The sequence below is a fragment of the Hyperoodon ampullatus genome, assembly GCF_949752795.1.
Source record: "Hyperoodon ampullatus genome assembly, chromosome: 6".
Taxonomy (NCBI): Eukaryota; Metazoa; Chordata; class Mammalia; order Artiodactyla; family Ziphiidae; genus Hyperoodon; species Hyperoodon ampullatus.
This window is the reverse complement of record NC_136919.1, coordinates 5,698,867-5,722,233: the sequence shown is the minus strand read 5'-3', so window position 1 is coordinate 5,722,233 and position 23,367 is coordinate 5,698,867. Positions and strand designations below refer to the sequence as shown.

General features: G+C 59.1%; 1 protein-coding gene across 1 annotated transcript in view; it reads right to left on the bottom strand.

Annotated features, from left to right (window-relative positions):
• Positions 1-112: 112 nt before the first annotated feature.
• The window catches only part of FIBCD1 (fibrinogen C domain containing 1), a gene marked incomplete at both ends in the record, with an annotated part of 30,958 nt that continues 7,703 nt past the window's right edge, over positions 113-23,367 (bottom strand). The window contains 6 exons of the mRNA XM_079706543.1: positions 113-372; positions 981-1,160; positions 6,580-6,676; positions 16,568-16,704; positions 17,127-17,286; positions 20,814-21,293. Of these exons, the coding sequence (XP_079562669.1) occupies positions 113-372; positions 981-1,160; positions 6,580-6,676; positions 16,568-16,704; positions 17,127-17,286; positions 20,814-21,293 (1,314 nt within the window). The remainder of the gene's footprint in view (positions 373-980; positions 1,161-6,579; positions 6,677-16,567; positions 16,705-17,126; positions 17,287-20,813; positions 21,294-23,367) is intronic.

Here is a 23,367-nt window from a genome sequence, read left to right as displayed (position 1 = left end):
GGCGTCTGAGCAGGAGCGGAGTTCGGGGTGGGCGTGGGGATGGCGGGCAGGGTGGGGGGTGGAGGGGATGGCGAGGGGACGGGCGGTGGGCGGGGACGGGCAGCGCGCCCGTCTAGCGGTCCTCACGGACCGGCCGGATCTTCATCTCGGAGAACTTGAGTGAGTACTGCCAGCCGGTCCAGGAGGACCACTCGACGCCGTCGGCGTAGGAGGCATGCGCACCGCGCAGGTACTGCCCGTTAAGGTTGGATGTGTGACAGTTGCGGTACCACCAGGCGCCGTGGTAGAAGGCCGCGCAGTTGTTCTCCGAGTGGTCAGTGTCTCGGTCCTTGGTGGTGAACCTCATGCCGCTGTGCTTCAGGAGGGAGTCCCCTGCGCAGGTGCACACACAGGTGTGTACTCACGGGGGCACAGGGGCGTGCATGCATCACAGCTTCCCGTACACAATGCAGTCCCCTGGACGTGCGTCCAGGATGTGTGCGTGCACACATGCAGACATGCGCGCCCCCCCATATGCACACTGGTGCACACATGTGCGTGCACACCTGCCCCGCCGCCACGCTCGGTGTCCACGCAGCTCACAAGCACGCACGGTGCTGCCTTGGTGGTCCCTAAGGCTGTCCCTGCGTCTAGGCAGCCTCTCCCTCCTCCTAGCTTTGTCACACACTCCCTTTCCTTGCTTTCTTGCCTTGGCCTGAGAGGAGAGACACAGCCCAGAGGGGGTCAGCAGAGCCCAGACTCCAGCTGTCCTGATTCCTGGCTCTGAGCTCACTTTGTTCATCTGCAAAATGGGTGATTTTGCAGGTGAGGCCCTGCAAGCTTCATGTGGCTGGTGTGAGGACCAGTGGGGACTGGGAGGTGGCAGTGAGAAGCCTTGATCCTGACCCCTGGCCTGGAAAGACCGCCTTTGTCCTCCCAGCTGGGGAGACTGCTAGGCTACCCTTGCCCCTCCCCATCCCCGCTGTAGCCCGCAGCCCCACCTGCAGTGCCCGAGTAGTCGGCCACAGTGAGCGGGTACCCGTCTTCCTCGGGGTCCACGGAGAACAAGCCCACGCTAAATCTCCCATAGTGGGCGTAGGCTGTGCCATTGTCAAAGTCCTCCAGGTCCACGTGTAACTCGTAGGCTGCCTGTGTGGTCAGGGCGTGGATCCTCTTGAGCCCTGGAACAGGGGAGAGAATGGTGGGAGAAGTTGGGGGGGCCTAGCAAGTGACCTCCCCAGAGAGAGCCAAGGAGAGACGAGAGTTAAGCTCACGTGGCTGGTGACAGAAAGGGACAACCACCACCAAGTGTATGCTGTCAGTCCTGGGCTACTTCCTTCTTCCTGCAGGCCTGTGTTTGGCAGGAAACAGGACTGACAGTTTTTCGTGTTTCATGTTTTCTGTGCTCGCTTTAAGTCAGGCTGTGCTTTCCAAATGTTTTAAGCTGAAGGCTGGTAGAAAGGCTGCAGGAGTCAGGAAGAGTCTGGAAACTCTTCTGGATTGGGGGTGAGGGCCCCTTCGTCTTCTCTGACACTCTGGGCTCCAGCCGGACGGGATCTGGTACTCACATGCACTTCCCTGGCCTCTGAGCCTTTGCGCATGCTGTTCCCTCTGCCTGGGACACTTGGTCCTCCTCCTCCTCACCTGGCTACCTTCTGTTCATCTTCAGGTCTCACTTCCTCAGGAAGGCTGCCTGACCTCCTGTGGAGGTTGAGGACCTCTGCCAACCCAGGTGCCCCCATCAGTGTTCATCATTCTGGTCCTGGCTGCCTGCTTCCTTGTCAGCCTTCCCCCACCCCCGTGCAGAAGCTCCGTGAGAGAGCAACACAACTGTCCCGCTCACTGTAGAACCCCTGCATCTGAGGGTGGGTCCAGCGCACAACAGGTGCTCAATAAATGCTGGCTTCGTGGATGAGAGGCAGAAGACCGTGCCCGCTGCCGTCTCTGGGGCTCTGGATGCCCCCTCACCACCCCGTCCCCCTTCCTCCCCCACCCCACCCCAGCCCCCGTCCCTCCCCTCCTCAGTTCTCCTGCGCCCTCCTTGGGGGTCTCACACCAGGCCCTCCCCTCCCCCTCCCCACATCCACTCACACTCAAGGTGCTTCCCTGCCGGTTTGATTACCTCTTGATTAAGAGGGCATTTAATTAAATGCCTTACAAGTTATCAGCATCGAGTGACATTTCATCAGCCGCCCCCCCACCCCACCCCACCCCACTTTCCTTTCCTGCACAGGTCAGCGTGTGCACGCCCCTAGGGTGTGAGGGCTGTGCGGTCCCCTCCCCACCCGGCCCAGAGGAAAGCTTCTGGTCCAGGGTCCAGGTCCAGGGCAAAGGAGAAGGAGCCATGAAAAGAGCAACAGCCGTACAGACAGCAGATCCGCCAGAACCTCAGAGCATCCACCCGCGTTCCTCACCGAGGACCCGGCCTCGGGAGCATGAGGGCCTCGTCTCCCTGCCTCTCTCGCTCCTCCCTGGGCTGGAGGCTCACAGCAAGCTGCTGTCCCTCTCTGGGCCCCAGGCTGCACACCCGTGGAGGGAGGGCCAGAGGGCTTTCCAAGCTGTAAAGGGCAGACTATAGGCAACACTGACAACAGCTGCCGCCCCACCTGGACAGCACTCACAAGTGCTAGACACCGCTATGAGCGCTTGCACGTGGATTAATGAAGCCGGTGGGATTCAAACGCGTCCAGTTTAATTAAAGTGTCCCTGTACGGCTCTTAGAACAGTGCCTGGCCCATTGCACACATTATCCAGGTGTTTGCTGCTCCTGTCAGCATCCAGTGAGGCAGGTGCTATTATTATCCCTGGTTTATAGGTGAGGAAAATGAGGCACCGAGAGGTTAAGGAACTGGCCCAGGTCACACAGCTGGTAAGTGGCAGAGCTGGGATCTGAACCCAGGCAGACTTGCCCAGACTCTGGGCTCTCATTCAGTACTTTTTTTTTTTAAGGTATTTTTCCCCCAATTTTAGAACTCTATTTATGTTTTCAAAATGGACACTGCTTTACATCATCATCATGAAAATAACGCATGGTCTTTAAACAGAGGAACAAAATCCAGTCGTACGTGAAGAAATGAAGTGAACATGTATCTTCCCAACTCATCATCTTTTGTAAACAATTATTTAGAATTAACTACTGTTAACAAGTTGATGGACATACTCCAAGACTTTTCAAAAATCTCCTTCAGTTCTTGCCCAGGACCAATAATCTGATCCAGGAATAGGGCAAGAGGGAGAGCAGCCCAGGGGGGATGCTGGAAGATTCCTTTCCCCACCACTGAGTGGTCGCTGGTGCCCATCCTTAGCACCCCACTCCTCCGGGCGAATCAGGGCTCCGTGCGCAGTCCCAGTGCCCATGAGGGTGCCCTGAGGGAGGGCCGGGATCCTCTGGGATTTGGTCTCCCTCACCTCTACCCTTCTCCCCCTGAAGGCCACCTCCCTCCCTGCCTCTGCCTCCCTCAGTCTTTACTCTCTGGGTTTTTCTCCAGCCCTTGTTGATCTGCCAGGATGCTCACAACCCTGGGGGTGAGCCAAGATCCAACCCCATCCTCTGTCAGAGTTCAGATCACAGACAGTGGGGAGGAAGACACTGGTGGAAGAATACTGAGATGCCCATCATCACCCCAGTGAACTCCCAGATGGATAACAGACCTGGACCTACCACCTAGCACTGAAAAAGCATTTTAAAACTACTCCTATTTTAAAAAATTTTATTGATATAAAGCTAGGAGGGGAAAGCAGGGCCTAAAATTCAGAAGATATGAAGGAAAAGACTAGCAGAATTGACTACATAAAAATTGAAAACTTCTAGGAAATAAGCAATAATGTTACCAAAAAAAAAAAAAAAATCAGCTGAAAGACAAATGACCAGGAGTAACTATGTATCATGTGTATCTGACAAAGAATCAATAACCTTAATATATAAAGAGCTCCCATAACTCAATAAGAAAAGACAAAACACACGATGAGAAGGTGACAGGAGAGTGTGGAAAAGCAGAGCAGAGAACAGCACAGGGCAGTCGAGGGCTGGGTTCAAGTTGACATTCTCGTCAGGGCTCCCTGTCTGTCAGGAGCCAATCAAGGCCCCGCTTAAATGCTTCTCCCACACCCGGTGGCTGCCGACAGATTTCAATTAAGATGCCAGGAGTGGCAGAGGCACCAGTGCTGCTCCAAGGGGGCGGGTGGTGCTGGAGCAACAGGGTCCCCACCCGGCCAACTTCTCCCTATCTTTATACACCCACCTGGGTGTAGGGGACGGGGAAGGGACTCCCCACCTGGAAGCTTCTCTCCCCTGACCCCCATCCTGCCCCGCTTTCGTTCACTCAGTTCAGAGTATGGTTCAGAGCTTGGATGGACTCCAGCGTGTGAATCCTGCTCGGGCTTCCCCGACCCCAACTCGTGCGCGTGCACACACACACACACACACACACCAGCCTATGACTTGGGTTACTTGCCACCTGTCTGGGCCTCAGTATCTTCATCCCTAAAAGGAGAGGACACGGCAGTTCCATCCCCCTTGTGTGGGCATGTGGCGTCAGGGCTGATGTATATAAAATGGGCTGAGCGCACAGCAGGAGTGCGGTACGTAGGGGCTGAGGTCACAAGGTCCATCTTGGGGTGTCTGGCCTTTCCTGTGGCTGGTGCTCGCCTGGGCACTGGGAACACAGTGGAGGTCAGGGCAGAGAGGGTCCTGACCCTCTCATGGACTCCAGGTGGGGGGGAGATAGACATTAAGCAAATGACAGTGCAAAGCAGGTGCCTCTGTGCACAGGAGAGTGGGCACGCCTCTGGATCCCGCCCCTGGGACCCACCTTCTCCTGGGTGACCTGGGACCCTCCTGACCCCCCCTGGAGCCCAGACCTTGGCCCTCAGCGCCCCCTGGGTAGTGCTGCCGGCCAGCCACATGCCTCCACCTTGCTCTCCCCTCCTCCCCTCCTGCCTGGCTGGGAAAGGTTCCCGAAATCCGTGCCCAGGAAAGCTGAAGGGGGAGAGGTATGCCGTGAAGTGTTCAAGATCATTCGAACGATGCTCGGGGTGGGGGTGGGGGGAGCGGGGGGGCACGTGGCTCCAATGACATGTGTTCATTTTATGTTAAAAATATCAATGGGGGGCTTCTCTGGTGGCGCAGTGGTTGAGAGTCCGCCTGCCGATGCAGGGGACACGGGTTCGTGCCCCGGTCCGGGAGGATCCCACATGCCGCGGAGCGGCTGGGCCCGTGAGCCATGGTCGCTGGGCCTGCGCGTCCGGAGCCTGTGCTCCGCAACGGGAGAGGCCACAGCGGTGAGAGGCCCGCGTACCGCAAAAAAATAAATAAATAAAAATAAATTTAAAAAAAATAAATGGGAGATGACTGCTAAAGGGGCACAGGGTTTCTTTCGGGGGTGGAGAAAATGTTCTGGAATTAGATAGTGGTAACGGTTGCACAATTCTGTGAATATACTAAAAACCAGTGGGACTTCTCTGGCAGTCCAGTGGTTAAGACTCCGTGCTTCCAATGCAGGGGGCATTCCTGGTTGCAGAACTAAGATCCCACATGCCGCGCAGCGTGGCCAAAAGACAAAAAAAATAATGATAGGGCTTCCCTGGTGGCACAGTGGTTGATAATCTGCCTGCTAATGCAGGGGACATGGGTTCGAGCCCTGGTCTGGGAAGATCCCACATGCCGCGGAGCAACTAAGCCCGTGAGCCACAGCTACTGAGCCTGCGCGTCTGGAGCCTGTGCCCCGCAACAAGAGAAGCCACGATGGTGAGAGGCCTGCGCACTGCGATGAAGAGTGGCCCCCGCTTGCCACAACTAGAGAAGGCCCTCGCACAGAAACGAAGACCCAACACAGCCAAAAATAAATAAATTAATTAAAAATAATAATAATGATAATAAAAACCACTGAATTGTGCCCTTTAAAATAGTGAATTATATTTCAAACAAACCAAAAAAATCCCAAACCTGACCTCAGGCCACAGCTTCCTCCCAAATATATACATGATCTCCGACCTGCAATGTTTATGGATGTTATTCTTTAGAATGAAATTATGTGAGATATTTACATTTTAAAACACTGAGTGAATTTAAAGATAAATAGTAAGTAAATAATAGTGATAATAATAATATTAACATAAGCTCATTGAGCCCTTACTTTGTGCCAGACAAGGAATACGTGCCAGCCCCGGGACCGTGGGAGCTGTGGCCAGGAGCACCGACTGGCCGCTCTTTCGGGAGATGCACCCTCGGTGTCCAGAGCACAGCATCGGGCAGTGCTGACCCCCAAGCGCAGGGCAGCACTGGGGTCGTCCTGGTCCTCCAGCACCTGGAACAGTGCCCTTGCACTGGCCACAGCTGCCTGAGCCGGGACAGCGACCAAGTCCCAGGGCGTCCCCGGCAGGAAAAGCACACATCTCTGCGGGACACCCCCCACCAGCGAGCGCACCGCCTTTGGTTTCATGCTCGTGGAGCTCCTTCACACTGGACGCACGGATCCCCTCTGCACGTAGCACCAGGGAGACCCGGACGGCATCCACATGAGGAGGGGGCTTGGATGTGACGGGGTGTGGTGCACAGGGAGAGGGCAGGCCACCCCGCGGGCCGGGCATCAGGAGCCTCACCTAGCCAGTGCTCGCCCGTGAGCCTGCCGAAGCCATCCCGGTACGCCTCCCAGCCTCTGAAGAAGTTCACGGAGCCGTCTTCCCGGCGCTGAAACACCTGCGAAGCGAGGAGGAGGATGGAGAGCGAGTTCCAACCTTCCCAGGACCCCACGTGCGTCCCCCTGCCCTACACTCTCCCGTCACCTGCCTGCTTGGGGACAGCAGGGGCCGGGCCTCCATTTCCCTCAACAGCTCCCACCGGGCCCCAGAGCAGAGCAGGGGCTCGGGAGTCTCGTGGTGGCCTGAGGGGGGACTGACCGAATGCCCCCGGGCCCTGAAACGTCCCCTCAAGAAGGAACTGGGGTGGACTGGGGTGCAGTGGAGGAAGCCTGGCTTCCAGGCCCACCTCTGCCGCCTCACTGTGGGACCCTGGACGGGTCCCATCCCTGCTGGGGCTTCAGTTTCCTCACTGGTCAAATAATAAGGGGGTGAGCAAGGGTCCCTATATCTTTTCCCAGGTCAAAACAAAACTGAACAAAACCCCATTCTCAAGTTTTTAAAACCCGATCACACACACACACACACACACACACACACACACACACACAGCCAGGCCTGGCCGCCAGAGCTCTCTCAATACGCCCCTGCTGCAGTCACGCACTGCACATCCCCCCTTATAAAGAGCCTGGGCAGGGGATGAATGGAGGCTTGGGAAAGCAGAGCCCCGGCCACCTCTCAGGGGGGGACCAGGAGTCCACAGCCAGCGGGGGTGTGACGCGGGTACTGACAAGCAGCCCGGCTACCTCTGTTCTTCATTTTAATAACATTCTTGATTTGGGAGTCGGGAATCCCATCGGTTAAATTGCTTTGAAATAAGTACCACGCTGGTCCAGGCCAGAGCTGCCTTGAGTCTGTACAAGACCCACTGACAATCCTGTTCCCAGCTCGCCCCCCCACCCCCCCCAACTCTTTCTAACAAGACTTTTTCTTGCTCATTTGCAGAGGGAGGCAGCATCCGCCCCCAGCACCCCCATCGCACCCACGTCGGACGTGTTAGAGATCTGGCTGCGGCACCAGCGAGCCGCCCGTTTCATCCCTAAACAGCCTGATTTCAGCCGCCCGGAGCTGCATCTGCACGCAGCGCTGCAGCTGTCCGCGGGGACCCATCCGTCACAGCGCTTGGGGAGCTCTGACCTCAGGTGGCAGGAGGGAGGTGACACCTTTTTTACTCGTTCCGCTACCTGCAACCTGGCCCAGCCCTGACACGTGAAAGCCCTCAGAAGGGACGGGCGCGGAAGGAAATTCGATCAGGCTCGGAGATCTGAGAGCCGGCGGAGAGTGGTATTGATGGCTGCAGATCGGGACCCTGAGCACGCGCCCCGTGAAAGGCCTGATCCTGGCAGAAGCTCAGATGCTCCCCCGAGAAGGCATCGGACAGCGGAGCCTGTTTCTGCAGGAGGAGGGGGGGCTGGAGGGGCCGGGGAGGGGGCATGGGGGGGCAGTGGTTACAAACCTGGGCTCTAGAGCTCCGGCTCTGCCCCTTACAGCACCGGCCGGTTACCCCACCTCTCTGAGCCTCAGTTTCCACATCTGTAAAATGGGGACCCCGGCAGCACCTCCCCCATCGGTGACCCGCCGAGAGTAAGCTCGGGGCCTGGCACACCGTAGATGCTCAATCCACACCAGCCAAGGAGACCCACAGCCTCGGGACGCAGGCCGGCCAGGGCCACCCCTCCTCCCTCTCCCTCGGCCCCTGCCCCAGGCCACACCCAGCCCCTCCTTCCAGACTTGGGCCCTTCTCCTCCCGAGCCTCCTGTCCCAGGGCACGTCCCCAAGCCTCGTTCATTCTCTCAAATGTTCCACTGAGCATCTCCATGTCAGGAGGAACACGGGGAGAGGCCTGGCTCAGGGGAACCCCCCCCCAGGCGGGAAGTGGGACTGGTCTGACGAGTGGCGTGTGGCCAGCGGGGCCGGCATCTGGGAAGGAATCCAGGGTGGCCCCGAGGAAGGGCCGGGTCCCGGGCCCTGCATTTCCCGGTGTGGTCGGGGAAAGTCATGCCTCCCTCCGCCGCCCCGCGCCCCGGGCCACGCTCCCCGCGCCCACGGATCAGCCCACCTCCCGGGACCTCAGCGAGGAATAAATTACCGAGTGGCTGGTACTAGTATTGCTATCGTTATTGTTGTTCCTGTCCCCGCTATTAGGAAGTAGAAGTGGGGTTACCACGCTTCCAGGCACGGGCAGGACTCGAACCCCAGAAATGGGGACGGACGGGCAGAGTGGCCAAGACCGGCTGGGGTTGAGAGCTGACCACAACAGATGCTCGGGCTAAGTCCTCCCTGCCCGGCAACTCGCACATCCTTACCCCAACCCTGGGAGGCTGGTTCTGTGTCCCCTGGGCCCCCTCCTTGTTACAGGAGACAGAAGCTCGGAAACTGGCCAGAAGTCAGGTGGCTGTGAGTGGACAGTCTGAGCCACACCTCACCCCTCAGCCTGAGGCCAGGCTGGACACCCGGAGGCCAATGTCCTACCCCCCACGTCCACGCTCTCATCTGTCACTGGCCAGGGCCTCCCAAGCCTGCCCCCTTGCCTCCTTGCCAGGCCTCTCAAGGCAAGAGCTGACCTCTAAGCCACTGTCCTCGGTCCCTCTTTCCCTCTGCCCTCCGGGGCTGGGCGCCAGCAACAGGCAGGGCCCCTGCTGGGGCTCGGTCTGGGTGTATGATCAGAGGGGATGAGCGCACGTTTAAGGCCACCTGGGCCTCCCTGCCTTTCTCCTCCACCTGGGAAGGTATCTGCAGTCAGCTGCGAGTGGCAGACATCCCGCCGAGATGGCTGGAGTCCGCAGCAGCTCAGAGGCCACAGCATCGTTTGCTAACACGGGCGCTTTACCCTGAGCGGTAACGAAGCATGAATCACCCCTTGAAGACACATCCACGCCGCGTGGCTTTTAGACTTTTGGACCGTGATCCCGGGAAATGCAGTTTACATCATGACACATACACTCACAGCTGTTTGTATCTGAAACAAAAGCTTCCCGAAAGGATATTTGCCTTTAACATGAATAGGCACTAATATTTTCTAACCTGTTCTATTCTATTCCACTCTATTTGATTAAAAAAATAATGTTGATCACAACCCATTAAATTGATTTCTCCACCTGCCAACGGAGCACAACCCGGCCTTTGATGTTGCCGGCCTTTGCCATGGGCTGCCCTGATTCCTTGGTTCAAACGCTGAGTGACTGAGCATGCCGGGCACTGGCTGGGATCTCAGACTCGAAACCCTGGCCTTGCCCTCGAGCCGATCACAGTGCATCGTGGCCAGCAGAAGCGTGTTCCAAGTGAGCACCGGGCACAGGTCATCCACGGGTCCTGCAAGGCTCCCAGGAGTATGTTTCCTCTGATTCAGAGGCTCAGGGTGAACTGCAGATGTGGCTTCAGATTTCTGGAAACCAGCTGGACTTCAGGGTTCGCCAGACGGCAGGATGTCACCAACGAGAAGGCCTTCAGTTACAGAGCAAGGATCAGCCAGATAAGAAGAGGGAAGCGAGTAAAGGATTGATCCCCCTCCTCCACCCGGCCCACAGAACGGGGGTCCCCACTTAGGCAAAAAGTGGGGGAAAGGTAGGGAAACAGACTATTTTAGGGCTAAAACATTCATCAGTCTGGCTCCTGGGGCCTTCTCCCTAGGGTTCCGGCTGCAAAGTGATTGATGTAGAAACGCTTCCGCGGCCTCTTGGGCAGGTGCCACGAGTGGGAAGACAGACGGGGTGCGTTTTCTTGGTGCGGATTCTCAGAAGCCAGCAGCCTGCTGCCCGGCGTCTTCCAAGTGCCGCTTCGCGAGGCTCTGCCAGGGGCGCGCTGGGCCCACACGGTCCTGCAGATGGTGCCGGGCGGTTTCAAAGGAAGGAGCGACTGCACTGGGGCGGCGGCAGGAGGGGGTGGGGTGGGGGGGGCAGCAGAGCCGCTGACTCTCCCGTGTGTCAGACGGGCTCCCGGGGCCTGTCTCGTGCTCTGCAGGTCTGGTCTCCACCGGAGCCCCTTCCTCAGACGGGCCCTGTCCGACCTGCTGCTTGTTTGCCACGCGGCCCAGAGTGTGGCGTCTTCCCGAGTGTCGGGGCCCGGCTCTGTGGTCACCCCAGTGCCTTCAAGGACAGTCACAGCCCTCCCCGCCACAGCCCGGGAGGGAGCGGTTCGTGCCCTCATTTGGCAGGTGAGAAGGCTCAGGTTTGGAGAGGTGGGGCGACCTCTGCAGAATGGGGGTGCCTCAAGGTGGGGACCCACTGAGACCAGAAGAGGAGAGGCTGACGGTACACAAAGTCTGAGGGCAGCCGAGGGGTACCCCACGGCTGAGCGGGTGGACGTGGATCCCCTACATCCATGAGCCCCCGTGGCCCTTATCATAGCTGAGCCAGACCGGCTCCGAAAAACACCCTGGGCTGGCACTCAGGAGACTCAAGTTCTAGCCAGACTCCAGCCAACAGGCAGTACGAGCATCTAAGTCTTGGCTTCTCTCCTCTGCAAAATGACAGGTTTGCTGCTCCAGACCCCGTAGGGTATGCCTGGACTCATGGGGGACTCTGGCCCTCAGAAAGTTCACAGCCCCAGGAGAGATGGATGCACAAGCCAGCAGTCTCAGGGCAGAGCAGCTCCCGACCTGACACGTTCTTTTCACCCTTGTGCTTCCGTTTCCTCATCTGTAAAACGGGAATTATAACAGCTCCAACCCACGAGGATCAATGGGCTGGTTGGTACGGGGCATCCCATAAGGGTAACAATTGTTGTTACATTTGTTGGCCGCTCAGAGGAGGATGAGCCACCTGCTGGGGTGGCTGGGAGGGTGTTCCTAGAGGGCTTCCTGGAGGAGGAGGCGCTCAGCTGAACTGCAGATGGAGCAGGGTCTCGGCAGGTGGTCAGAGGAGCTGAGGCGCAAGCGATAGAGGCAGGGTGGGTCCAAATGCTACGAGATGGGGAGGGTGTGTCTCTGCCGCCTGAGGAGGGTCCCCACGAGGCAGCATCTGAGATTTTCCCTCAACTCGGATGAAGCTGCTACAGAAACCAATTACAGGCAGAATCGTGTTGGTTGTGCAGCGGTGGCGTCCACCAGCTTCCCGGGCCTCCCGAGCAGGTGATTCCGTGAGGAGGGGTGGCGGGCTGTGGCAGAGGCGGACTCTTGTCTCTAAAGGGCAGAGAACCTGGACAGGCGAGCAAATGCAGCCCCTCAAAGGCGGCCCCTCGGGGAGACTCTGCCCGCTTTCCCGGGAGACAGTCACCCCTCAAATCCTTTCCGGACACCTCTGGGTAGCAGGCCCACCCCAGCCCCGCTGCCTGGGCTTGCGGCAAGAGCACACTTTCTGGACTGAGGCCGAGCTGAGTTCAAATCCCGGCTCTGCCCCTCCTGGGCTGTGTGACCTCGCACGCGTCACAGACCTTTCTGAGCCTCAGTTTCCCTCTCTGTAAAAAGGCCCCACCAGCAACGCCTTCCTGACCCCTGCAGGATCACGGCAGAGACGCAATGAAGCAAAAGGTGTACGCTCGGTGGGGGTGGGGGGAAGGAGCACAGTAGGTCTAACTTCCCTCCCCTTCAGAACCAGCTGCCGAGCCCAGAAGGAAGTGGGCCCACTCCTTGTTTTTGACTGCAAATGGTACCCCTGGGCCTGGCTCCCCGCCACGTTTCCCAGGCTTGGCAGTCGGTGCCTGCCGGTTCCTGGCAAACACCGCTCAGAGCTGCCATTTATCAGATGCTGAGGCACCGGGCCGAGCTCCACGTGCATCATCCCGTCTACGTTCAAAGTTTGAGAAATCCAAATTGCTCTGGACAGAGGCAGCTTTTCTCCGACCTAATGGGTCAAGGACCCAGAGGGGTGTTGTCACCAGTTGCCGTGGCCATTGTTAGCGTGTGCAGGGCTCCGAGGACTCCCCAGAACAGTTCGGAGCCCGATAACCGCCTGAGGCACTGATGTCACGGCAGATCCTCCTGCCACCACAGCCTGTGGGACACACAGGGAGGAGACAGCACCCCTGGTGGACTCCCAAGTCCTGCTACCCGGCACCCCCAGTGCATCCCGAAGCATGCTGGCTGGCGCTGGGGAGCTTTTCATCTCTCCTGAGCCTGGTCCCCCTGCTGGGCTGGGCTCTGCTCAGGTGGCGGCCTCTTTGATGAGAGAAGGATTTTCCTCCCACCTGGGGAGCACGAACGGGGCACGGTGGGAGGGGAGGGTTTCTCACGCAGTGGAGCCAATTAGAGGCCTATCTGAGCCGGCCGACCCTGCAAGGCAGTAAAATGCCTGGCAGAGGACGCAGGTTCGGGCCACTCGGCTCATGGCACTGGGGAAGCTGGCTTTGCTGTGGATCCGCCTGGGGGCACAGAGCAGAATCAGTCCTATCGCAGGTCCCCACTGTAGGAGATGCTGAACTGGACCCGATTTCTGTGACCCCGGCTGGTGATTATGCAAAGATGAGGGCTTGGCAATCAGGCCCAGCTTGCCGCACAGCGGAGGCGGATCTTGGTGGGGACAAGGCTGTGCCTCGGGGCCGAGGGGCAGGACAGCAGGGGACCCAGTCTGCTGATGCCGGGCTGGACCCTCCTTCCAAACATAAAACACACATGGGGCCCTGGGCATGGTCACCCTGTTCCCTAGGCCCTGAAAGGTGGCCACGTGACATACAAGGGCCACCCCACTGGCTGGACGAGGAAGGAGATGCCCCAAGAGGGAATGTGATCTTTCCAGTCTCACAGGGCCGGGGAGATGAACTGGAAATGGCTGCTTCGTCCCATGCATCACCTTCCAAATGAGGGAATTAGGCCTCTGTTTTTACGAATCTTCTTCCCCTTTAAAAACACTGCTTGACTGTAAGATCCTGCAGGGTGGAGCCAGATTCCTCTGTTGGCAGGGAATCCCCAAGGCTCACGTGGACCCCTGATGTCCCTTCCCCCTTCCCCTGCTCGTTCCCTACCAGTGAGCACCCTGTGGAGGAGTCTGACTGTTCCCACCATGAAGAGCACTACATTAACCCATTTAACAGATGAGAAAAGTGAGGATCCGAAAGGTGAAGTTACGCTGCCAGAAGATGCCAACAGTCACCTGTCCGGCGAGTATTTAGGCAGCACAGATGGTGTGCAAGAACCGTGCGGACCCCTGAGCTACAGTGGCCACCAGATGACAAGTCGCTGCCCTGCGGAGTGCAAGCCTGGCTGGGACATAGACGGGTAACACCTGGGCAGTGGTTGCTTAGCCACACCTGTGACAGGTACAAAAAGGGAGCATGAGGGGTAGACCCGGGAGGCCTTGTACCAAAGGACCTGGCCACCAAGCTGGGCCCCTTGCCTAGGGTTACAGGTCAGCAGGGGCCGGCCTTTCCTTCCTGCCTTCCCCCTTCTTTTCTGGGGCAGGGGTGGGGTTGGGTGTATGTCTTAGGTTCAGGAGTGGCCTTGCTGATCAGCGTGACCCTCTGTGGCCTGGGTCACTGGGGTCGTTGGTGAACATAGAGCGGGGCTGGGGCTCAGCCAGGGCCAGCGGCCACATCAGCGGAAAGGCCACCTTGAGGCGTGTGTCCATCTGTCCCCAACCTCATTCCCACGTGGCGACTCCCACGCCCTCAGCAAGGGTTCAGGGCCTGAGGAACTCACGCGCCCCCTCCACCCCTCAGCCCCACGTTTCTGGGTCACTCCCTCCGTGGGGAAATTCTGAGGGCAGCAGGAGCCCACTCTGCCCCCCAGGTAAAAGCCCGATTCCTATTGTACCTGCAGAAGCCACTCGACCCAGGCCCTGCCTGCCTCTCCACCTGGCCCTGGTCCCGCGAGCGCCATACACCAGCAGAACGGAGCCACCACGGTCCCAGAACAAGCCCTGCCACCTCCCTGCTGACCCCGCACGTGTTCCCTTTGCCTGGAACACCGTTCTCGCCTCACTCCCCAACCAGAGCTCCAAATTCCCAGTGCAGAAGCCTCTCTGGTAACCCCAGGTGGTGTGAGGGGCTCCACAGCCCTCATACAAGTCAGCTGATTTGCCCAGCTCCCCGCCCGACCGGCAGCTTGCTGCGGAATCTTCTGGCCTGTGGTTGGCGCCCTGTGGTTGAATCCATGAATTGACAAGTGACACCGTGTGACAGTTCCACGGACTTGCGTGAGGCTGGGCTGCTTATTTGCTGGGTGGCCTTGAACAAATCTCTTGCCCTCTCTGAGGCTGCCCGGCTGGCCTCCAGGGGTTGGAGGAGGGCTGGCACAGTGCCAGGCAGGGCCGTGGTATATAAACTGTAAAGTGTCCCTAAGGGGGCAGGGATGCTGAGCCGCCTCCTTGCCCAGGCCCGGCCGGCTCTCTGGGAAGCAGGCTCCGGTTGACATGTCCATCCCCAGGCATCCTGTCCACCGGCGTTGGCACTTGAGGCCCGGCAGTTTGGACATGGAGCCTAATGAGGATGGATGGTATCGGGGTCCAGAAAGGCGGCGGCCGGCTCCCTCCCAAGCAATTGGGTTTCCGAGCGATTCCGTGTGGCAGGGAGGTAAGCCTGACAGACGCCCAGAGGTATCTGGGACAAGATTGCTTCTGACGGAATCCCAAATGGATATTAACGTCTATCGGCCTCGCAAGCACTTCTCAGCTGAGAATGGCCTTTCTTCCAGGCCAGCTGATCCAGATGTCTGAGAGGGAGGGCTGAGCAGGCCGGCGCACCTCATTGACTCCCCTCTAATTGGCCCCGGAGCCCAGGCCCGAGGAATTACCCGCCTCCCGGCCCCAGTCCTGGTTGACTCCCCAGGAGATTGGCTTCAAGTCCACTGGAGTGGAAGATGCACGGCCCAGGTCGGCGTCTTGGTGTTTCATTTAGCCTGTCCTATCCCTTAACTCTGATTTCTGGGCTCTGGCTGGTGCATTGGAGCTGTTCTGCCCGCCGAGGGGTTCCCAGACACAAAGGCCATAACTCAGATGTTCCGAGTTAGGAAAACAAAAGCGCTTTTAGGCCCAGAATGTGAATCCGGTACACTTAAACTCTCTCCTCTGGAGCTTGAAGAGAGGTTTAGAGGTGTGTCTGTCTCGGGGTCCTCGGGGATTCTCAGCGGCTCTCCCACCAGCTCCCAACAGCAGGCTCTGCCCCCCGAGAGCATCTGCTTGCCCCCTGCCCACCCGCCTCGCTCGGGCCTCCCCGTCTCGCCTCCTGCTTGGATGGTTTACGATGTCGCCCTCACCCTTGCATGCCACCATGCAGCCTCCAGGCATTTTTGCTCTGTGGCTACGTTCCCCCCCACCCCCCACCGCGAAGGCAGAGTTGAGCCATTGCGACAGAGACCAGGGGAGACCAGTGGGCCGACCCTGGTCTAGAAGGGGCTTCCCAGCTGGCAGATCTGGAGACCCCTAGGTCTTCAAGCCAGGGCCTCTGCCCCACCACCTCCACCCCTTTCTCCTGGCACTGGGGAGGTCTCAGGGCCACCTATGGCTGTCTCACCCCTGCCTTTCTATTGCTCCCACTTCCCTCCCAGGCAGGAACCAGAAGGCGCAGGAAATCACGACGGCTCCTTGCCAGGAGACCACCAGGGTCTCTGCTCGCAGCAGCTGTGCTCCCCCTTTTATCTCCTGCACACGCACCATCTACTGAATAACAGAAAAAGTCAGCCCTTGAACTCACATTAGCAACAGTTCATTCCAGGACCCAACCCTAGCACCCCCGGCACAACTGCTCGGGGACGGGGTGGAGGCTCCAGCCTCAGGGAGTGGAAGGCGGCTCCATGGTCAGACCTCCACCCGAATGGAGCCCCAAGGGTCAGCACATGACCTCCACTCGCCCCGTGCAAGCTCTGAACGTGGAGATCTTTGGTGCGGTTATGGGCAGGTTTGCGTGGCCGGGAGCACCCGGGCAGGGCCAGGCCAAGGGTGGAAGGCTGGGTGAGAAGCCTCTCAGAGCACCCCGGGTTCATGTGCACAGCCTCCTGGGTCACCTCAGAGACTGCCCTGACCATCTGCAGGGCCCAAAGGAAGCGGGGCCTGGCCGAGCTGGCCACACAGCCCCGGAGACTCACCGTCCAGCCACCACCGTCAGTGCGCATGTCACAGTAGACCTGGAAGCCGGCGGGGTCGTGTGTGGGGAAGACAGAGTAAACGCCGTCCTCCTGCTGTCCACTCAGGAGGACGTCCAGACAGTCGCGTGGCCGAGAGCCTGAGACAGGGAAGGCCGTCAGGGCACTGGGCCTGGCACCCGTGTCCCCCCGCCACAGCCCCCCGCACCGTCCCCGGGTCTCTCTGACTTGTCTGTCTATCCAGCAATGTCAAGTGGGCTCCAGAGCACTGGCCTTGGGGTCAGACCGTGGTTCTGCCTCTCCCTGGGTGAATCTGGTGAGTGAGCACCCTCTCTGAGCCTCACTTTCCTCATCTGGAAAATGGGTACAATGAGCTCCGCCTCATCAGGCTGGGAGAGGGGTCAACAGGAGGGTGTAGGTAGGGCGCTCAGTGCTGCCCAGCAGCATGAAGTCCTCAGCATACAGCAGCAGTGTTTCCTTGTTAGTGGGGCAGGTGGGGGACAATGTGGGGATGAACCTGGGTACCCAGGTCACCCAAGGAAGGCAGCCCCACCCCACTCACCGTTGGCACAGCCCCTGGGCCGCGATCCCCTGGCAGGCACCCTCTGAAGGTCAGCCTTGACGTGGGGCCGGCCCAGCCCTCGGTCCCTCTGCAAGGCGTCCAGGACGTCACTGACGGAGTTCACTAGGTGAGCCATGTGGCCTTGGCTCTCGGAGAGAAGCTGCGGAGCACAGGGTTCGGTGGAGCTCCGGGTGGGTGGAGCACAGGGGTGGGTGGAGCTCCGGGTGGGTGGAGTGCCAGGGTGGCAGGGGCTCTGGTGGGCACACAGCCGTCCCAAAGGTGGAGGTGGGCTCCTGCTGGGATGGCAGCCCCTGCCCTATTCTGGCCCCCATCCGAGGCTGTCTCAGCCCCAGTGCTCAGAGGGCAGGGGCTCAGGTGGGAGGAGACAGAGTGGCTTCAGCAGACACCTGTGCCCCCGCTGCCCCCAGGCCCTGTTCTTCATCCATTTCTGTGCCTTCAGCCCAAGTGAGCTGACTAAAGGAGGCCCTGATGTTCAAAACCCCAACTCACCCACTGGCCAGTTACACAGCTGCGGGTGAGTGATTAACCAAGCCTCAAAACGGGGCTAACCTGGCCTCCTTGGCCCAAGTGCTATGGGGACCGGTGACAAAGTGGGGAGTACCTAGCACAGCGTGGGGCCCACAGCAGGCACTCAGTACTCAGTACCTGGGTGCCCACCTCACTGCAAGGCACCTTCCAGGTTACAAAACACCTTCACCCAACGTCTCTTCTGACCCCCCAGCGAGGCTGTGAAGGCAGGGGTGATGGGTCTGCACTGGACAGGTGGGGCCCTGGGGACTGCACTCCCACCCATGCCCCATGGCTTTGACTTTCCAGGGCCCTCTGGTGTCCACCCCTTCACCTGCCCCCCCCCAGTGTTGCCAGGAGGGAGGGCTTGAGGCATCATACGCTCGTTACAAAGGGGGAAACTGAGGCCCAGAAGGAGAGGTCCCCGGGGCCGCCTGGCAGGAAAGGAACGCTATGGGACCCTGAGGAGGGGAGACGGGGTCACGGGCAGACTGCAGCCAGCAAGCGTGGAAGCATGCTGGGTCTTTACACACTGAATCCGTCACTTGCCAGATAATAATAGCTCGTTGGAAGAAGGAAAGCAGAAATATACAGTGCCGGCAGTTTACAAAATATGATTCTCGGCTTGTCTGGAAGCAAAGGCCCTGCAAAGCTTTTAGTTGCCCTGTCAGTTTCTCCTCTACTGAGCAGATGATTCAGTGGGGCTGAGGCCTTGGGGAGAGGCTCTGAGAGGGGCGGAGGGAGCATCGGGGCAGGGCGGTGGGTTTCTCCCTGGGCTCTATTGCAGGGTCCAGTAGACAGGCCCTGTTGGGGGCGCCCTGCAGAGGGATGCAGGCCGCCCCAGGGAGCAAGGGCAGGGGGCCACCCTGCAGGGTGTGGGCAGCAAAGATCACCGGGCGCACTGGTTAAGTCGCATCAGTACTGCCCATCCTTCTGTGACAACGCAGACACGCTCGAGAAACTCAGGCATGGCTGGCTCTTGCTGACGGGCAAGGAAGACCTCAGTTTAAACCAGCAAATGATTAAAGTTGAAAATGTACATATAAACATGCCCCGAATTAATGGGGAAAGTCAGTCCCTGCTCGCTGAGCCGCACAGATGCATTAAAGAGGAATTGGCAGCTTTTAGAGGCAGTGAAATCGGAGTTGCTGCTTCCAGCACTTCTCAGTCGTTTCAGTTTAAACAAAGCACTTCGCCAGGCCGAGCCTCAGTCTGTCACTCCGTAGAATGGGGTAACGATCCCCACCTCCTAGGGCTATTGTGCTGCACAGCGCTTATTAACACCCGGTGTGGACCCCAAAAAAGGTTTTCAGTGGCGATCCCCCACGGGCTGCAACTTCAGTTTACAAACAATTTCCACCATCATAATAAAAGAGGTGCTGATGTGCAGACAGCCCCTCTCACGTGCCATACACCAGCCAAGCCCTGTACAGCCACGAGCTCCAGCATCCTATCAGGTATGGACTGTGCTATCCCTGTGTTACAGGTGAGGAGGCCCAGCCCAGGGAGGGCACCTGACATGCCCAGGGTCCCCGTGCGCATGTGTCGCCCAGGTGGGTGCTTGTTGAACTGTTGGGACCCTGGCGGGGTTTGGGGGTGAGGTCTAGGTCTAGGTATCTTTTAACAAGCAGCTCTGGAGACTCTGGGCATTGCTTTGAAAAACCTGGGTCTGGGCTGATTAGCTAAGGGTCTGGGCAGCTTGTAGAAGGGGAACTATAGGAGCTATGGTGACCGAACTCTGCAAGACACATGGTCTCTGAAATCACCTGGAGTCTGTGGGAAATGAGTCAAATTAAACATTCTTGTGAGAAGTAAATATATCAGGTGAGCCAAGGCACTGCTGGGTCCCAGAAGAGCTGTTAGTCTCACAGGAGCCGCTCTAGGCCTCCACACAGGTGGGCGGGTGGGAGACCCCGGGCCCCTCCCCCCAATCCTCCACCCCTGCCCTAAGGGTGAGCGTTTGCGGGCGGGCCTGGCTGACCAGGGGCTGAGCCATGTGGAGAGTGGGGTGGGGCACCCAGAGCCCCCCAAACGTCTAGAGGTCTCCCCGAGCCCTGCTGATGAGGGCGGGGATGTTGCAGATGGAGGGGGCACAGCAGGAGGGCAGCTGAACACCCCACCCAAGGATGGGGAAGCCGCCTTCCCATCAGTCACCCAGACAGGATGAGGAAGACTGTCATTTCTCCAGCTGCAGCCTTCAGAGGGAGGGAAAAGGCCCGTTGCTCTTGAGCTGCTGGGTGACCGAATGCCTGGTCATCTCGGGTGTCTGGAAGGGGCTGGGACCAATGGCAGCGGTGGGGCTCGCTTCCCAGTCCCTAAGTCACGGGGGGCATGGGGTACAGGGCTGGAGGCCGGGCAGTGCTCCAGAGGCCAGATGGCAGGCCTGACTCTGGACAAATCACTGCCCCACTCTGGGCCTCAGTTTCCTCTTCTGGAAAATGGCAGAGAGCCAATGAGATGATCCTGAACCTCCGATCCTATGAAGGGGAAAGCTCTTGCTGGCGCTCCAGGCGTGGTCAGTGCTGGAAAGCCTTCACCCAGATCTACCTGGTGCTTGCTGGGACCTGGCTCGGCTCTGGGAGGGGGCGGGCGTGGGGGTGGGGTGGAGGTGGTGAGGACAGTCTACGGTTCTGGTTGAGCACCTCAACTGGTCCCTCCTTCTCTGGAAAGCTGTGGGCATCAAATGGCAGTGAATGGGGGGATCTGGGGAGGGGGTGCAGCTCTCTCTGGCCACGTGGCACAACTGGGGGGAGGGCTTGCCACGGACCAGCCACATGACCTCGAACCTCCATTAGCCTGATGGAGGCCATGTCCTGCCTTGCCCGTGTCTCACCTGCACTGGAGCGCCTGGGAAGCCCCTCCAGCCCTGGATTTGACTCGACTGTTGGATGCCATGGATGCTACACAAATACCCAGGTCACCAGAAAGGCGTTCAGGTAAGGGTTTGAATCCTGGCCACACCAGCTGTGTGGCCTCGGATGAGACTCTCACCTGCCTGAGCCTCATTTGCTAGTCCGTAGACGGGAATGGCCACAGCCCCTGGCCCCGGGGCACTTGGGGATTGAGTGATGCCGCAGGCCTCAGGCACCCAGCGGGGCCGGCGTGCCCCTGACTCCCGCCACCCCTGCCCCGACCCCGAGGCGCAGAGCCCACTCTTACCTGGATGAAGCGGCCCTGCTCGCTCTGCAGGGCGCTGAGCCCCTGGCCCAGCGTGCTGTGCCCCTTCCGCAGCCCCATGCACTCCGCCTGCAGCTCCGAGGCCCGGGCCAGCAGCCGGGGGAGCTGGTCAGCCAAGGTGTCCAGCAGTTCCCGCTCCTGTTGCCCCGCCAGCCGCGGCTCAGGCTGGCGCTGGCTCAGCGCCTGCAGCACGGAGGCCTGGGCGCCCTCCAGGCGGGCGAAGCCGTCGGCAAGGTCAGGGCAGCGCGGGTCGATGAGGATGTTGAGGCGCGAGGCGTCGGCCCTGTCCACGGTGACCAGGGCGCTGTTGGCACCGGCTGGGCCGGTGCTGACGAGGGGCGGGGGCGCCGTGCCCGGCGCATGGGCGTGGTTCAGGAAGAGCACAGCGCCGGTGATGGCCACGGCCAGCAGCACGGCCAGGGACAGCAGCACGGTGCACAGCGCGTAAGTGCAGCTCGGCCGCTGTGGGCCAGCCCGAGGCACGTGGACACAGAGACAGAGGGACAGACGGGAGAGAGAAGGGGCAGCGTCAGGGGCAGACCGGGGCCTCCAGCTCTGCCCGGTGAGGAGGGCCCAGGCAGCCCTAGGACGGGGCTTCTGGCCTTTGTGAGGCCTGGACGAGGCTCAGAGGGTCCCCTTCTTGGGGACGGGGGAAGGGAGTCACACAGAGATGAGAAACAGAGTCCCAGAGGGGAGACAGAGACAGGAACACACCAAAGATAGCAAGATGGAGAGAGCGAAAGTTGTAGCGAGACAAAGATGGAGAGGATGACGAGAGAAACAGAGGCAGAGCTGGGGAGACCGATGGAGAGAGAGGCACCCTTCCCTCGCTGCCCCTGCCCTGGCCCGTGTGGCCTGCCTGGGGTAGGCACATCTCCCCACGTGGAGCCCTCCTGGGTCTGGTAAGGGCGGGAGGTGGAGACTCCCACTCTGCAGCCAGAGGGGCTGGACTTGGGTCCCCAAGCTGTCATTCCCTGCGGGGTGACCTTGGGTGAGGGGCTTCACCCCCCTGAGCCTCGTTGTCCTCATCTGTAAAATGGGGGCAATAATGACATGCCCACCCCATATGCAGGTACCCGCTGTGCAGACTCAGGAAGAGAGCCGTAACGGTGACAGCAGCGATGCTACAAATCATTGCGCTGTCTCAGCGGAATGAGTGCCTTGGGGTCATGGGCGCCCGTCACTGAAGGTCCCTTTCAACCCAGAGCACCCACATCCCGAGTCCAGAGGCCGTTGCAGGCGCACAAGACTGCCACGAGTCCCCAGGCAGAGGGTGGCCACCTGAGCATCTCCCCTCCCCCTTTCCTCTCCTTCCTCCTCCTCCCCCCACCTCTTCACAAAGCACCCCCTCCACCCCCCAGACCCAGCAGGGACTGAGAACAAAGGAAGCTGGAACCCAGTGCAGCTTGTAATTAAAGGAGGCACCGTGATGTACAGCAAATCCAGACTCGCTGGACCGAATCACGCATGGCCCAAAGGGAGCTTGCAAAGCGATCACTGAGCATTTGACACACGGGGAAACTGAGGCCCAGAGAGGGCCAGGGGCTTGCCCACAGTCACACAGCAGATTAGAAGCAGAGCTCAGACTGGACCCTCAGCCTCCTGCCTCCTCCCCAGGGCCAGGCATCTCCTACCACTGAGTTTCCCCACATTTTCAACTTTCTGAATCCGAGACGCATCTTTAAATGGGTTAGTATATTAAAGCACTTGGAGCCGTGCCAGTCATGCTGTGTTTACGCAATAAATATTAGCGGCTTTTATTATCTCATGATCAATGTGCACAGAGCAACTGGAGGTGTTGGGTTTTTTATTTTCCACCCAAAGTGCTATTTCTGTGTCACTGATGCTAGGATGTACCTTCCCTGTTTTGTTTATTTTTTTCCCTTCACATTTTAACATCTCTGACACTTGGGGGGAATCTTACAATTGTAATTGACAACTTTCCTTTCTTTCTTGGTGATATATAAAATAGCCTCTTACGGGCTTCCCTGGTGGCGCAGTGGTTGAGAGTCCGCCTGCCGATGCAGGGGACGCAGGTTCGTGCCCCGGTTCGGGAAGATCCCACATGCCGCGGAGCAGCTGGGCCCGTGAGCCATGGCCACTGAGCCTGCGCGTCCGGAGCCTGTGCTCCGCAACGGGAGAGGCCATAGCAGTGAGAGGCCCACGTACCGCAAAACAAACAAACAAAAAAACAATAAAATAGCCTCTTACATCCTGCGTTTTACTATGAGAAAATATGGTAGAGCAAACAGCTTCTTTTCCATAAATTCAAATTCTACAAGTAACTCCTGAATCTCCCACTTGGCACCAGAGGAGGATGAGGGCAGGGATCTGTGTTGTTGGCAAGATGAGGGAGGGGATTCCTTAGCCTGTGGCTGCAGTGATGGGATTCAACACTCCATCCCTACCCTCTCCACCCCTGCCCACGCCCCGGGGACACATCCAGCCTGGGCTCCCCACACCTACGCGATTTACTCCAGCCAGACCCTAAGGTGTCAGCTCCCCTCCGTCAGCTCTGCACAGGCTGCTCCCTCAG